General features: G+C 41.4%; 1 protein-coding gene across 6 annotated transcripts in view; it reads left to right on the forward strand.

The window, feature by feature from the left end:
• dmxl2 (Dmx like 2) overlaps window positions 1-15,600 on the forward strand; it is a 43,502-nt gene that overhangs the window by 12,393 nt on the left and 15,509 nt on the right. For all 6 annotated transcript variants that reach the window (XM_020712508.2, XM_020712526.2, XM_020712518.2 and 3 more), the window contains exons 6-33: window positions 756-822; window positions 935-1,107; window positions 1,669-1,849; window positions 1,940-2,120; window positions 2,222-2,440; window positions 2,524-2,795; window positions 3,188-3,457; window positions 3,591-3,820; window positions 5,144-5,346; window positions 6,267-6,388; window positions 6,570-6,659; window positions 6,758-6,866; window positions 6,960-7,079; window positions 7,175-7,402; window positions 7,589-7,878; window positions 8,179-8,351; window positions 8,444-9,095; window positions 9,235-9,561; window positions 9,640-9,759; window positions 10,373-10,508; window positions 11,675-11,785; window positions 11,938-12,107; window positions 13,366-13,463; window positions 13,579-13,744; window positions 14,055-14,319; window positions 14,418-14,620; window positions 14,731-15,108; window positions 15,341-15,523. In XM_020712508.2, the coding sequence (XP_020568167.1) occupies window positions 756-822; window positions 935-1,107; window positions 1,669-1,849; window positions 1,940-2,120; window positions 2,222-2,440; window positions 2,524-2,795; window positions 3,188-3,457; window positions 3,591-3,820; window positions 5,144-5,346; window positions 6,267-6,388; window positions 6,570-6,659; window positions 6,758-6,866; window positions 6,960-7,079; window positions 7,175-7,402; window positions 7,589-7,878; window positions 8,179-8,351; window positions 8,444-9,095; window positions 9,235-9,561; window positions 9,640-9,759; window positions 10,373-10,508; window positions 11,675-11,785; window positions 11,938-12,107; window positions 13,366-13,463; window positions 13,579-13,744; window positions 14,055-14,319; window positions 14,418-14,620; window positions 14,731-15,108; window positions 15,341-15,523 (5,737 nt within the window). The remainder of the gene's footprint in view (window positions 1-755; window positions 823-934; window positions 1,108-1,668; window positions 1,850-1,939; window positions 2,121-2,221; window positions 2,441-2,523; window positions 2,796-3,187; window positions 3,458-3,590; window positions 3,821-5,143; window positions 5,347-6,266; window positions 6,389-6,569; window positions 6,660-6,757; window positions 6,867-6,959; window positions 7,080-7,174; window positions 7,403-7,588; window positions 7,879-8,178; window positions 8,352-8,443; window positions 9,096-9,234; window positions 9,562-9,639; window positions 9,760-10,372; window positions 10,509-11,674; window positions 11,786-11,937; window positions 12,108-13,365; window positions 13,464-13,578; window positions 13,745-14,054; window positions 14,320-14,417; window positions 14,621-14,730; window positions 15,109-15,340; window positions 15,524-15,600) is intronic.

Consider the following 15,600-nt stretch of genomic DNA (forward strand, 5'->3'; position numbering starts at 1 on the left):
TCAAAATAAAAATGACATCAAAAATCAGATTTCTTTATTGGATTTCTTTAATTTTATCAAAGCAATGAAACATAATTCCTTAAACATTTAATCATGAATTCTCATTATATATTTGTAGCCAAATTAATCATTTTGAGAGTAGGCTAATAAAGCCAATATAGATACATATTGCACGTGTTGCCTTCATTATTAGGCTTAAATAAGGCTTTTAATATTTTGCGGTTCCAGACATATTTGTTTTTTGTTGTTTTTTTGGTCCAATATGGCTCTTTCAACATTTTGGGTTGCCGACCCCTGAACTAGGGCCTTCTATCTGTGTGGCAATAATGCTAACCACTGTGACACAGTGCAGCCCACAATAGTAACATGTCTGTCAAAATAATGCTTCCTTATATTTTAGCTTGACTGCTGCAGACAATGATTTATCCATATTCAGCACTTGTCCTCTGGTAGAATACAATTTTAGCCAACATTATTTCATGCACCCTCCCTCCCCTAAAATGATTGCATGCACATTTGTAAGTCAGTGTCAGCAGCTTGCGGTTTAAGCTGTGTAAATTTACAGAAACATAATACCAGGTTCGTAATTATCTTCTGATGACACATGGATGGCCACTGGAACAGGGAAGTGCAAAGACCACAAAGCTGTTATGCTGTCACAGCTGAGAAGACAGTCAAATGTGTGCTTGTGTAACCTACTTCCATGGAGAACTGAATATTGCTGATCCTGTTCTTTATTGTCGTGTTTCCATCAGGACTGCGGCGTCTGTTCACATCGCCAAGTGGTCTCCTGATGGGGAGTACTTTGCAACAGCTGGGAAGGTACTAAATTATACTTAAGCATTGCAAAGCATCCAATTATTTTAACATTATCTGCAGGATTTGTTTTGGATCTTGAAAATTATGTTGAAAGGTGTGTGTTTGACATGTGCAGGATGACTGCTTACTCAAGGTTTGGTATCCCACCACTGGCTGGCGGTCCGCAGTGGTTGTCCAGGACCCGTCTGATAAAAAGCCTTCTCCAGTTCAATTTTCCTTTGTTTATCTGGCCCATCCTCGGTCGGTTACCGGCATGTCCTGGAGGAAGACCAGCAAATACATGCCCAAGTAAGAACAGCTCTCTGACAGTGGCATTGATTAGGAACTTCCAACGTAAAAGCCTTCCAAATGCTTCTTTATCTTGGCTTTACAGTATTTGTACAAAAATTGATGTCACTCAATGCCAACTGGATTTAGACAAAATATTAAGGTTTTCCAAAAACTTGTAGCATCTTTTCACCTATTGCTATGGTTGTTAATGTACTGTAATGGTTTTGTTCTTTTTACCAAACTCTTATGCTTTGGTAAAACCAGATGTTCTTCTCTTAGTCAGAAAGTTTTTCCTCTTTATCCTTTTATGCAGCAATTCAAGCTTTGAAATGGGAATTATCACATAAACACACTATTGGAAGACAGAGCTTCACCCATATTGGGCCTTTCATTTTTTTTTTATGTGATTGTTTCATTTAGTATATAAGGAAATCTAAGAGTAATCTCTTTTGATGTTCTAAATCAAAGCAGTTTTATTTTTTTCTTTAATTTAAAGTGCCTTGATACAACCATTCATTGTTCCTTTGAAACAAATATAGTGATGGACTGACAGATGCATTTTCTGATTTTAAATAATAGGGGATCTGTCTGCAATGTGCTGCTGACGTCCTGTGAAGATGGGGTGTGTAGATTGTGGTCAGAAACCCTCCTACCAGAAGACAGTCTTCTTGGTGGGCAGATCTCTGATAACAGTCAGTCCTTCACCTCCAGCCTGCCAGGTCTGGCAGGCAATAAAGACAAGATCCAGCATGCTTTGGAGGTACGCTTGTTTGGCTGTTTGTCATGAATAAATCTATAGTAATCTCTAGAGGAAAGTTCAATGCAAATATCCTTTCTTTTGCTTGGACAGTCAATTCACCACCTTAAGCAGCTGCGCCGAGGCCGTCGCCGATCTTCCGCTCTGGTAGCTCACAGTGACCTCCTTCCATCTCAGCTTGGCACACAGGACTCCCACACCCACCGCCACATAGCACATCATGCCAGTGCTCTCTGTCACTTTCATATCTCTGCTAGTATTAACCCCAACACAGGTAGTCTTTTCTTTTTCTTCTTTAAACCTTCCTACCTTAGAATACTAGTTATTTATTATACTATTGTGTTCACTTTGTTTTTCTTCCTCCTCTGCTTTCAGACATCCCATCAATGCTAGCTGACTCTGGTTTGTTCAATCCTGAAGATAGCACAGGTGGTGGAGGTTTCATGGTTCACTGGCTCAACAATAAAGACCTCAGTTTCACTTCCTCTATGGACCTCTTTATGATGCAGCTTCGAAAGTTCTCTGAACAGCAGTTGGATCAAACAACTGAGGAACCTGTGGAACCTGGGGGATCCCCATTAAAGTTTGACTTTGGTATGATCTAAACCTGACAGTAGGCCAACATATGTATTCTTTACAGACAAAGGGCTGTGTTAACAGTCTCTGTGGCTTTCTAGACTTGGACGAAATGTCTGACAAAGCTTCATCGGAACACGGAGAAGAGGCAGAATCGGGGGAGCAAGGAAGTAACAAAGCATCATCCCCTGGGTCCAGCTCCAGCATGCCTTTGCCATCGATGCTGCTTGAAAGGAAGATTGAGACTCTGACCACAGAATGGAACAAAAGCCCTGACATGCTGTTTACCATCCATCCCATTGATGGGTCCTTTCTTGTTTGGCACGTGAAGTACTTGGATGAGTTCAACCAGGGAATCTTCAGACAGGTTCAGGTAGGGAAAGCAATTCAGGAAATTGAAAAGAAAAAGCAATTGTTATGCAAATCGCAACTAAAATCTCAAACATTAGTAGTGTGTGGACTCAATTACCAACTCCACATCAGAAACTTACAGATACAATTGTGCTGCAGTTTTTTTAAATCAAAAATTAGTTTAAAAGATGATACTTTTTATTGCTAGCTTTTGTCCGATGTAATGCTACTGTCCTAAAGAGTTGTCATTTTACAGTTTACTAATATTTACAAGTTCTCTGTTCAAGATAAAAGGAGGCCATCCATGATAGTTTTATGTAAATCTAAACAACCTGGGAAGCTTTTACTTAAATTACACATGAAATTTCTTTTGTCTTCACTGCCCTCTTTCTGTCTGCCCACTTTGTCTGCCAGGTGTCTTTCTCCTCGCGCATTCCAGTAGCTTTCCCTGCAGGAGATGCCAACTCTTTGAGTAAAAACATCCTGATGTACGCCTGCACTTTGACTGAAAGTGAGAGCGTCGGCACAGGCGAGCAGGGAAGAATGGTCCAGCGTGTCTCACGCTCCGCCTCAGTCTCTGCCTGCCTGGGGTCACCTGCCGTCTCCCCCTCACCTAAACTCCGCCCTGGCATTAGCCCCGCCGTCATGATGGTCTCCAAGCATGTTGATGGTTCTCTCAACCAGGTAACATGTTGAGAAAGATTACCAACATCTCCTTTCAATTGTTTTTACCAAAGAATTTCTGATAAATGAAAGAGATCGCTTTCTAAGCCATAAAAATGTGTGTTTGAAAGGTTTTTATTCTGTGTCTTTGCAGTGGGCGGTAACGTTTGCGGAGCGTTCTGGCTTCTCCAACGTACTGACTGTGTCTCACAAGTTTCGCTATTGTGGCCATCGTTTCCACCTGAATGACCAAGCATGTCACACAGTGCTGCCTTTGCTGCTGACGACCTCTCACCACAATGCCCTGCTCACTCCGCCCTCAGCTCCCAGCAGCCTCGAAGGGGAGCAGCCTCCAACCTTTCCCCTACCAAAGGGACTTCCCAGGTAGAGAAGAGGAAGGGTTTATAATGATTGATTTATTCACAGGACTTTTTGAGATGAATATGAGTTACTTTTCATAATAAGAGAAATCAAACTGGGGGGAAAAAATATAAATTTTGCTTACTTTTTTTGTAACATTAAATCGAGGACCAATCAGATAATACCTACAGAATCAGAGTTATGCGCTTTAGCATCTTCAGCTCACACACCATTACATTAGTAATCAAATCAAATCAAAAGTTATTTATAAAAAAGGCTTCTCATACTTGCGCTGCTCGAAGCGCTTTACAGTTAAAATGAAAAACAAACAGAAATAAAAACCCAACCACTCTATACCCTCCCCCTTCCCTCCCTCCATTAACACATACAACCGATGGATACTTACTAAAGTAAATTCTAAAAGAAACCTAAGGCTTGGCTCAAATTTTACAGTTTGAATGCAAGCATAAAAGATTTTTCCTTCTTTCCAAAAACAAAACCTTTTGCCATGCGTAGGTAGTGTAACAGCAGCACTTAGGGGAACTGACTCCTTAAATGCTTTTAGGAGGCTCCACAAACCATTTGTCTTGTATGTGTAATGTGAGTATAATTTTAAAATGAGAGCTCATAGAAGACAGATAAAGAGCAGGAATGGAGGAAATGGCATGAAGCAAAACAATTTTCACCAAACATCATATCCTAATATTTTGTGGCTCACTGTTGATGTACTTGTAGTATGATACCAGTAGCGGTTTTAGCTACTGGCAATACAGGCTGTTGCCCAGGTTGCCAATTCAAAGGGGGCGCCAGTCGAGTGCTTGGAGAGAAAAAAGAAAATTTCTGCTTAGTCGACAGGAGCGCATGCTCCACAATGTGTAAAGAAAAAGAAGAAGTGTAGGGGGGTGGGGGGTCAGTTCACCTACGGGTCTCTCCCAAATTAAGTGGACGCATGGGGGTGGGGTCTACTTTATAAACATTTTTAAAAATCAATTAAACCCTGACATTCTATTAACTACATTTTTATAAAGGTTTATAAAGTTCTGCATTTTCTTGTGTGTGAAATGGCTAAATAATAATCGATTACACAAAACGACGAGGTCAACGAGGTGAAAATGTCAGATAAATGGGAGTAAAACAATATTTAAATGTTAAATTATACTTTCTTTTTTGCTTTTTGCCTAAGAAGGTAATGAATCTGTAAATATCAAATGTTTGCCTCTTGAAGAGTGTTATAGATTCTTTTTTTATTTAACTCAGGCTTAGTTACTGAAAGGCTTTTAGAGAGACAATAATCTTAACTGCTGTATGAAACATGATCTTGCATCACGTGCCACTTTTAAATTACAGGAAGCAACTCCGTAACGCTGCTACAAGGACCTTTCATGACCCCAACGCCATTTATAGTGAATTGATTTTGTGGAGGGTAGACCACATCGGACCCCTGTCGTGCACGGGGGGTGTTTCTGAACTGGCCCGTATAAACTCCCTACACACCTCTGCGTTCAGCAATGTGGCCTGGCTTCCTACACTGGTTCCCAGTTCTGTCCTTGGTAGGTATACAGCTTCTGATTTGTATGGGCAGAGATTACAACGTAAGGTTGCAAAAAGAGCTGATAAATATAGGTTTTGTGGAAAAAAAATTGCTGTTATGATAGAAAAATATGTAAAATAAAAAGTGTCATTTTGTTGAATTTTAAGAGCCTATTTTGCCCGTAAAATAAATGTTATTCTTGTTTTGTCTCATCAAAAAGATGATAAACATGAATATGAACGCCTTCTGGTTGATGTCATGAAAGGAATTTGGTGCTGGTTTTTGACCATTTTTTCTTTGGACATTAGATCTTTTTTCAAGTCTTTTGAATAATCCAAATGTATTTTAGTTGCACAGTAGTGTAAAGATGCTCTGCCTTTTCCCCAAAAAGGGAACAAATTTGACCACATGTAACAACCTTTTTGAAATGTCTTTGAAATAACAGTGGTTAGTGTGTTTCTCTTGGCTTCTTCTAAAAATCATATTAGAAGTAATTTCCTGTAGTTCTAATAGTTGTATAAAAATCAATGACTTATGTGAATATATCAAGCAACAAAGTTGATCAAAAAGCACTGGATTCATTATTCTATGGAATTTTAGTTATCCCTGAGAGTTTTAATTCATAAAGTATAAAAATTGATATTCTGGTGTTCTACTTAGACCTCTGTGGACACCAGAGGTCCGTTTATCTGATTCAGTGCAGTGTGTGGAGCAGATTCTCCCCTTCTTTTTAAACATTTCCTCCCTGATTGAAACATCCCTAAACAGAAACTAGAAAACAAATGTGTTTACGCTATTTCAGGCTAAATGTTCAAAATCATATTTGAAAGTCTTTTTTGATTGTGCTGTGGATGAAACACTCTTGAATAAGAACACATTGTAATACAGTCCCTAAACAAATAAACTACAAATATTCCCATATTGCGTTGTGTCTATCAGGAACCTACTGTAACAGCGCCAGCGCCTGTTTTGTGGCATCAGATGGGAAAAACCTGCGTCTCTATCAAGCTGTAGTGGATGCCAGAAAACTACTGGATGAGCTTTCTGACCCTGAAACATCTGTGAGTTGACAACACATGCTCATTGAACATCAGCTTTTGCTTCTATTCTATACATTTGAAGATATCTTCAACACGGCCTTAGATTTGTACTAAAAGGCGGTTTATAAAACATTGTGCAACGAGTCTGCAAAATACTGTAATATTCTCTTGTTTTAAGTTTTCTTTTCTCACCTCTGTGTAGAAACTGGTGGGTGAAGTGTTTAACATAGTCAGCCAGCAGTCCACTGCCAGGCCTGGTTGTATCATAGAGCTGGATGTTATCACAAACCAGGTCAGCAGTATTTCTGTATTTTTGTATCCACTGATTGACAAAAATCAAAAGTTCTTCTTTTTAATGTTTGCACTGTTTTCGTGTTTTTTTATGTGCAGTGCAGCTCAAACACTCAGCTGCTGCATGTTTTCCAAGAGGATTTTATTTTGGGCTACAAACCCCAGAAAGAGCCAGAAGCTTTAATGCCACCTTTTCCAACAGGGGAAGGTACCTAAAAATAATCAAATAAACAATAAAGACTTGTTTTTTTTTTCACTTTAGATGATTGTTGTTGAATCAAAATTGTGTTTGCTCCACCAGATTACCAACCTGCCCCATTTTCTGAGAAATTTTTTCTGGTGCTGATAGAGAAGGATCTCAACAGGAACTCTGTCCTGCAAATGTGGCACCTGCACCTCAAGTCTGTACAAGCCTGTGTTGGTAAGTCAAAGTGCACACAACCTACTGACTAACGCCATAACAAGGCAAACAATGAGGTGGCGACTTCACATGAAGTATTTCTGATCTCTGCTCAGACGAGCCCAGCCCAGATTATAGCTTCCAGAGTCAACTTATGGTTCCCAACCAAGCGATGAATGCTGAGTCGTCTCCAGAGACCTCCCCAGTCAGACCCCTGCCTCGCTCAACTTCCACAGCAAACCTGCAATCAGCCAGCAAACTCATCCTCAGCTCCAAGCTGGTGTATAGCAAGCGGCTGGACCTGCCACATGGAGTGGAGGTTACCAGGGCCACCCCCTCAGGAGGTAAGACACATTACTAAACCTATATCTATATAGCACAAATAGTTTGTCACAATCAAATAGATTTGTGGATAAAACGACATTCAATCATGAGATTGGTACATCTCAGGAGAATAGATGACCTGCTGATTCCGAGCTGTGCTTAACATTGTAACTTTTTTTTGTTTTTTGTCTGATGCTCTCTGATAGGTCACCTGAGTTCTTCCTCTATCTACCCTGTGTGCCTGGCTCCATACCTGATTGTCACAACTTGCTCTGATTCCCGTGTGCGTTTCTGGCGCTGCGCGGTGGAGGGAGATGAAGAGTGTGATGAAGACAAACGGGACAACCGGGTGTATGCCTGGGAACCTTGGGTCCTCATGAATGAGGAGGAGGACAACAACAACAGTGCGGTGTGTGTGTCGGGACGGCCTGTAGCTGTGTCCTGCTCGTACATCGGCAGACTGGCAGTGGCTTTCAAACAGCCTCGGTCAGGACAGGTAAAGCGTCCAATTAAACCAACCTCTTCATAGGTTTAGATCAATCAAAATAAGTTCATACAAAGTTCATACTGGATTTGTCTAAAGGTTGATGCTGTTAGACTGAAAAACGTTTGAGGCTTATGAGCTAAAGAATTACATTTAAGCTTAAGTGAACAATATTGTTTACCGGTTTTGGAGCATATTTATGAGAAGTTATCATGAGTCGGCACATCCTTGTAGACTTTCACAGTTATCAGTCCCTTTACTTGTGACCTGTTTTGTAAAATAACTTAATAGAGGCTTTTTTGTTTTTCCCAGCCGCATGGATCTCTAGAGGACTTCTCTATGCACGTGTCTATCTATGAGTGTGAGTCCACGGGTGGCTCTGAGTGGGTCTTAGAGCAAACTCTACACCTTGATGACTTTGTCAGACCCTCATCAACTCTGGATTCAAGAGTCAGTGTGGATTCAAACCTCTTTGTCTACAGCAGGTCAGGATTCTACAGCGTCTATGTTCAAGCCACATTCTGCCGACTTCTTATTGCTGACATGTAACGATGTTCTATGGTTTTGTACCCCGTAGGTCTGACTTGTACATGAGCAGAGACCACAGCTCACCCAACATCAAGCACTTTGTGCACTTGGACTGGCTGTCAAAGGAGGATGGATCTCACATCCTCACAGTCGGAGTCGGCTCCAACATTCTCATGTATGGCCGCATCTCTGGCGTGGTCAACGAGCAAACTAGCAGCAAGGAGGGCATGGCAATCATTACCCTTCCTCTAGGGGGCAGTATTAAACAGGGTATCCGCTCTCGCTGGGTCCTGCTTCGATCTGTGGACGTCCTGTCGTCGGTGGATGGAACACCTTCACTACCGGTTTCCCTGTCTTGGGTGAGGGATGGCATCTTGGTGATTGGTATGGACTGTGAGATGCACGTTTATGCCCAGTGGCACCAGGATAAGAAGCCTGGTGAGGGAGAGGAGGGCAATGCATCATCTGTAGACATTGCTGGAGGTCAAACCATTGGCTCTTCCTCAGTCTCTGAAGGAAGAGCCAGGTCTAAAAGTGTTTTTGAGGGAAGTACCGGAGTGGATGAGGCCCTTCGTGCCCCAGCTGGCCTACAGGAAGGAGGCCTGTTTGAAGCAGCCCACTCCTTGTCACCTACTCTCCCACAGTACCATCCAACCCAGCTGCTGGAGCTCATGGACCTGGGCAAAGTTCGTCGTGCCAAGGTGAAACCAAATAAATAAGTAAATCAATAAAAACAGGCTGAAACTGCTTTTAATCTACATATTGGAAGTAAAAAGCTAAAATGATGGATAAGATAATAAATAAATAAAAGGTGTCCTTTTTGCTCGTTTGTTGACTTAGGCCATCCTCGCACACCTGGTAAAGTGTATTGCTGGAGAGGTTGCTGTGGTGAGGGATGTGGAGGCAGGGGAAGGCGGAGGCAGGAGGCATCTGTCTCGCACCATCAGTGTGACTGGCAGCACAGCAAAAGACACCATTGTGAGTGGCCGTGATGGAGGCAGGGACTACACAGAAATCAACTCTATCCCTCCTCTGCCGCTTTACTCGCTCATGTTGGCTGATCTGGATACATCGTACAAGACAGAGGAGCCTTCCAAAGGCTCGAAGGTGGCTGATGGGGATGCTGTTCAGAAGTCTGCAGAGGATCAATATGCTGACCTTTTCCAGGTACCACAAGGTTAAGAATTCATTTGTTGCCAAATGTATATCTTAGTACTTAAATAAGTTGTTTTTCTTATTGTATAGGTCCCGGCAGTCACCACGGATGACTTTGTCAATTTTGCCACTGATAAACCAGAGAAAAAGTCTCGTGTGATCAACCTCTCTCAATACGGACCCACCTACTTTGGACCAGAACACGCTCAGGTGACCTGCTCAGCTTTTACTCCTCCCTTATTCAGTTGTAGATTTGCTGATCTCTCAAGGTTCTTGTCATGTTGAGTTTTAGTCCAGCTGGCCAACAGTGTGCTGCTCACTATTCTAACAGTTTCTCCACTTATTTGAGTTCATACTATTATCTCTGCGTAAGAAGACAGACTTTTCCTGTGCGGTAGCGACTGCTTCTTTAAAATCAGTGTTATCTTCATTTTTTTGATATCATTTATCTAAACACAAAGGCCAGCCGAACTTGAGCTTTTAGAAGAGCTCTCAAACTTTTAGGAGATTTAAAAACAAATGTAACTGATTGTGCTCTGCATTTATGTAATTATTAGAATTTTAAATCATTCTGAGCTTTAATTTATTGGCATGTAAAATGCTTAGAATTAAAGATTTTACTTCTTTAGAATATTACATTTTACACAGAAGAGGTAATTGCCTGTTTCTTACATTATGGCATCTTAAATGAAGAGTGAAAATAAATTGTTTTAAAACATGACAAATGTGCTTTAGAGTAATCTCTCGTGTTTTTAATGCAAACATACAACTTTAATATAAACATGGCTTACATTGGTTAACCTTTGCTTTTTGTCTTTTCCAGGTGTTGTCCAGTCACCTCATGCATTCCAGCCTTCCAGGGCTGACCAGACTGGAGCAAATGTTTCTTGTGGCCTTGGCAGATACCGTGGCAACCACCAGCGCTGAGGTCACGAGCTCCACTGAGCAGCAGTATACAAGTGAGCTCCTTATGTGTGGATCTCGTCCTTGACTGGCAGGTTTCATTTTGCTGATGACAGGTTTCTGCTTTATGGATTTCATGGTGATGCCTTCCTCATAGCAGCTATTTCACTGAAAACTGAAAATTGTTCTTAATCTGAGGGAAAGGTGAACACTCCAAGAAAGATTTTAAAGAGTTTTTAAAATCTAAAAGAAGGTGTATTTCAACTAAAAAATATAAGAAATCTGAAAGCTGGTTTTACACTGACTTCCATGCAGTGAGCTTTTCTTACATTCTTTTTTTTTATTTACTTTTTCTTGTGTTCACAATCCCCCCCTTCTCCCTTTTCCCTGTTTTGGAGCATAAAAGTGGCCCAAGTCAGTTTTATTCCCAATCACACACGTTTTGTTGTGAAGAAATGATCCATCCATCCATTTTCTTAATATCCCTTATGGGGTCCCGGCTACTCCCGGCGAATGTGGGGGGTGGGGGTGGGGGTGGGGGGGGTTGCAGGGCACACAGTCACACCCACACAGACTCACACATGTACACCTAGGGACACTTCAGACCAATCAATCAACCTATGAAGCATGTTTATGGACTGAGGGAGGAAGCAGGAGTGCCTGGAGAAAACCCACACATTCATGGGGAGAACATGTAAACTCCACACAGGAAGGTCCCTTCTTGCTTCGAGGCGAGAGCGCTGACTACTGTGTCACCGTGCAGCCGTGAAGAAATGTTGTCATCTTGAGTATTATGTGTTTATCATGTTTGATGAGCGTGCACCTGCAGAAGGGCTTCTGCCATGTCTGGATTAAGGTTGTATAAAGGTTATAAACACATAGGCAAAGCATTAGTCTTGATTTTGTGTTCCTACATCAAGTTGATCTACAGCTATCAAGTCTTTAAGATAAACTGTGCATACACTGTTCCTCTGGGCTTTCTCTACTATCTGTCTTTTCTTTCTAATGTTTCATTGTGTTTATTTAGTCTCTTGAGAGGAACACATAAGCAGCTTGTTCCAGGGCATACAGGGTAGGAAGGTTCAGGGACAGAGGATTGTATGAACTGGAGTGATACTAATTTTTGAAGAGGTCCTGTTCATTGTCGGAGAAAGGGTGGCCGTTTTTGCCATGGAATGATCTATAGTAGCAACACAATAACTTTACAATCTTCTCCATATAGGTGCCGAGGCTCTTGATGAGTGTGGACTCAGATACCTCCTTGCCATGCGTCTTCATACATGCTTACTTACCTCTCTGCCGCCGCTCTACCGTATGCAGCTGCTCCACCAGGGTAAAGGGATCTGTTTGATTTACTGCTGCAAACTTCCCTGCAACAGCATATGGCTTTGCAACAAAAAAAATCCATAGATTTAAATTTGCAACAAGTCGCTTGTGTCCTGTGTTCCTTCCCACAATCTTTTTCACAATCCTTTTTGTATGTAGGGCTTTCAACATGCCACTTTGCGTGGGCCTTCCACTCAGAGGCAGAGGAGGAGATGCTGAACATGATTCCTGCCATGCAGAGGGGCGACCCGCAGTGGTCTGAGCTCAGAGCCGTCGGAGTGGGATGGTGGATACGCAACATCAATACCTTGCGCAAAATGGTGGAGAAGGTATCCGAAAAATATGAATGCAGGTCTAACTACAAGTTACTCTGATATGAAAGTGAACATGCAGAAAAACATACATTTCCTCTATTTATTTATTTTTTGGGTAGCTAATTTTTATTTTACAGTTTTTACCCTTAGTAGTCCAGATTCTTTTTGAGTTCCTATTTACTTTACAATTTGCTCCTAAAGTTTATCTTTAAAACATTTTTTTTGTTATGCTTAATATACATCACTTTATAGTACAGCCCAAGCTTCTTTTTTACAGATATTTATTGATTTATATAAAACAATAATGTCATAATGAACATGAACCCGTCCAAAAAACATTGTTCCGTGTCTTATATCAATGTCCTATAACAAAAGATCAAACATGTAGTAACAAACTCATGTATAAATGTATAAATTCACAACCAAAGCAAGGACGAGGTCAAAACAATGTGGAAAAATGTCTAAGAGAGCACTGAACTACATACAATGTTTCAAAGGATTTATTCCTAGGGGTGTCATAATTATTGTTATGTTTGCTTTAAAGCAACATTTTTTAAGCTTAAAACTTTTGGAAATCTTCATAGTAAATTTTGAATGAAAACTTTACTAATGAGGGGGATTGGTGTCATTCCTGCATCACTGTAAACGGCCAATGTGATTGACACACTCACCAGTGAGTTTGAGAAAAGGGTTAGGGTTAAGGGTATTGTATTTCAGACCATGTAAAATTAATTATCTTCTCCTGTTCCCACTATTTTAAACTTTCTCCTGTATGACGGAAATCAAAAAGAATATTTATATTTTGTGTTGATTCATTTAACTTACTTATTTTGATATAAAATTCTTGTTTTTGTAAAAGGAAAAGTGTCAGAGACATAAAGACATTTTAGGTCAAACATAAATGTAACCTAAACCTTTAAAAAAGATGTTAGAATTTTTGTTCTAGTGAATGTTTCTTGTGTTTTGTATGAAACCAAAGGAGACTTTATATGCTTACAGTGTTGTGTGTCTTATCACCTAAAGCTTTAAATGTCTTTTGAGCCTCTTTACCACCCATAGGAGAGCCAACAGAGGCTTTAATTTGCTAACACAGAATTCTCTGATTTTTTGCTCTCAAAAGAACTTCTTCAACAAAAAGTTGGAGTCCAGCTGTTCAAAATTACCTTATAAATAGTGTGAAACAGCCACACATTTAAAGATTTTTAAGGACACCATTAACAGCAACTAGTATGTAAAAAGTGGCTTGATACCATGTTGTTATTGGTTCAACCAGTTGGGTAAAGCTGCATTCCAGAGGAACAACGACCCTTTAGATGCTGCTTTGTTCTACTTGGCCATGAAGAAGAAAGCTGTCCTGTGGGGACTCTTCAGGTAAGCAGTGATTCATAACTCTCTTATGATTCTTTGTGTCATTGCTTATTTATCATTTGGATCACAACGTACAGAGGAATCTAAAAAGCTGTGCAATCTACCTTTTTTTTTCTAGGTCACAGCACGATGAGAAGATGACTCAGTTCTTCAAGAACAACTTCAATGAGGACCGCTGGCGAAAGGCAGCTCTGAAAAATGCCTTCTCCCTGCTGGGAAAGCAGCGCTTTGAGCAGGCGGCTGCCTTTTTCCTTCTCGCTGGGTCCCTGAAAGATGCCATAGAGGTGCAGTGCAACATACATGCTCACACATCCAAGCAGATACCCAGACGAGGCTTATTAGTGTTGAGTCTGAAAGTTAAACCTCTGCATCAGATATCTGAAGAAGAGAGTTACTCTGTGGTCTTTGAATAACTCAAAAAGCATAAATGACACTGATAAGGAGCATAGCAATCTTGCTTATTTTTCCTTGGCCTGGGGTTTCTGACAGCACAGTCAAAATACACAGATAAGCATTCATAATGAAAAATTTCTACTCTTTATTTATGATTTACTCAAACATTATTGTGAAGCCCACTGTTTTTTTTATGTATAGGTGTTGATTGAAAAGATGGAGGATCTCCAGTTTGCCATGATAGTAGCCAGGCTGTATGAGGCTGACTTTGAGAGTTCGTCCACCTCCCAAGGCCTCCTCTATGAGAAGGTTCTGGGCTGCAACAGGGATGGGAGTGGCTACCACTGCTCCAGGCTGCACCCTGATCCATTCCTCCGCAGCATCGCCTACTGGATCATGAAAGATTACACCCAAGCCTTGGATACTCTGCTGGAGCGCATCCCCAAAGAGGATGATGAGAACCCCAGTCAGTAAAACTCTCTACCCTCCCCAGAAACGAGTTTATTCTGATCATCATTAATATTTTAAGGCGTAATTATTGATTTTTACCGTCCCCACACACAGATGTGATGGTGAAAGCTTGCAACCCCGTGGTGTTTAGTTTTTATAACTACTTGAGGACACACCCCTTGATCATTCGCCGCCATTTTGCCAATCCGGAGGGCCCAACATCAACTGTGGGTTTGACCGCTGAGAAGAGCGGAGCCGATGAGATCAACCTCATAGAGCGCAAACTGTTCTTCACCACTGCCAACGCACACTTTAAGGTGGACTCATCTGCTGTAGCAAACATGCAGTTTTATTTTATGTGTTTTTTCTTACTGTCTCCAAAGTCATAGATGCAGATGTTTACAGATCTGACTTTGTCCTATTCCAGGTGGGGTGTCCGGTCCTAGCTCTAGAAGTCCTCTCCAAAATTCCCAGGGTTAGCAAGAAATGCAGCTCTTCCGCCCTCAGCAAAGCATCATCCAAGGTCAACGTAAATGCAAACCAACCGTTGGAGAACGGCACCCAGGGAGGAATGGACTGGAGCACCTCAGCAGCATCCTCTCATGCTTGGGGAGCAAATGAGAGCTCTGGCGGGTTGGACTGGAGCCAGCTTGCAGTCAAAGTGAAAGAAGATGAGCTGAAGCTGGACTGGGAAGAAGATAAGGATGCAGACGATATAGAGGACGATGACGGTCTTACCATGAAGAAAGCAGAGCCTGAGAACAAAGCAGGGGAGGGCCCCAAACTGCAAAAAGAAGACTCCCAGGTGAAAACAACAAAACGACCCATGCAAGGAGACAGAGGCACTATGACAGGAAAATTAAAATGCTCGACTTAATATCAAACATAGTGGTTTTGTTGGAAAACAGAAAAACGATGTGGCATTAATTACTGGAATGAAAATCCTCTGTCTTGATCATGGACAGTGCATGTTTAGAAGGGTTCTTAAGAGGAATCCTGACAGGGCTTTTCCTCTTAGTCCTTCTGATGTATTTCAGGCTGAGTCAGAGGTGGACGTGATAGCAGAGCAGCTGAAGTTCCGTGCCTGTCTAAAGATCCTCATGACAGAGCTGCGCACCCTGGCCACCGGCTTTGAGGTGGATGGAGGGAAGCTACGTTTTCAACTCTACAACTGGCTGGAGAAAGAGATAGCAGCTATGCATAAGATCTGCAACTACAAGGTACACTGATATAGAAATTTGAAGTTCACTTTGCAGATCGATGATCCTCTAACACCCTTGTTCTCGCCTTTGACTAT

This window comes from Oryzias latipes, chromosome 3, assembly GCF_002234675.1.
Source record: "Oryzias latipes chromosome 3, ASM223467v1".
NCBI classification, from domain to species: domain Eukaryota; kingdom Metazoa; phylum Chordata; class Actinopteri; order Beloniformes; family Adrianichthyidae; genus Oryzias; species Oryzias latipes.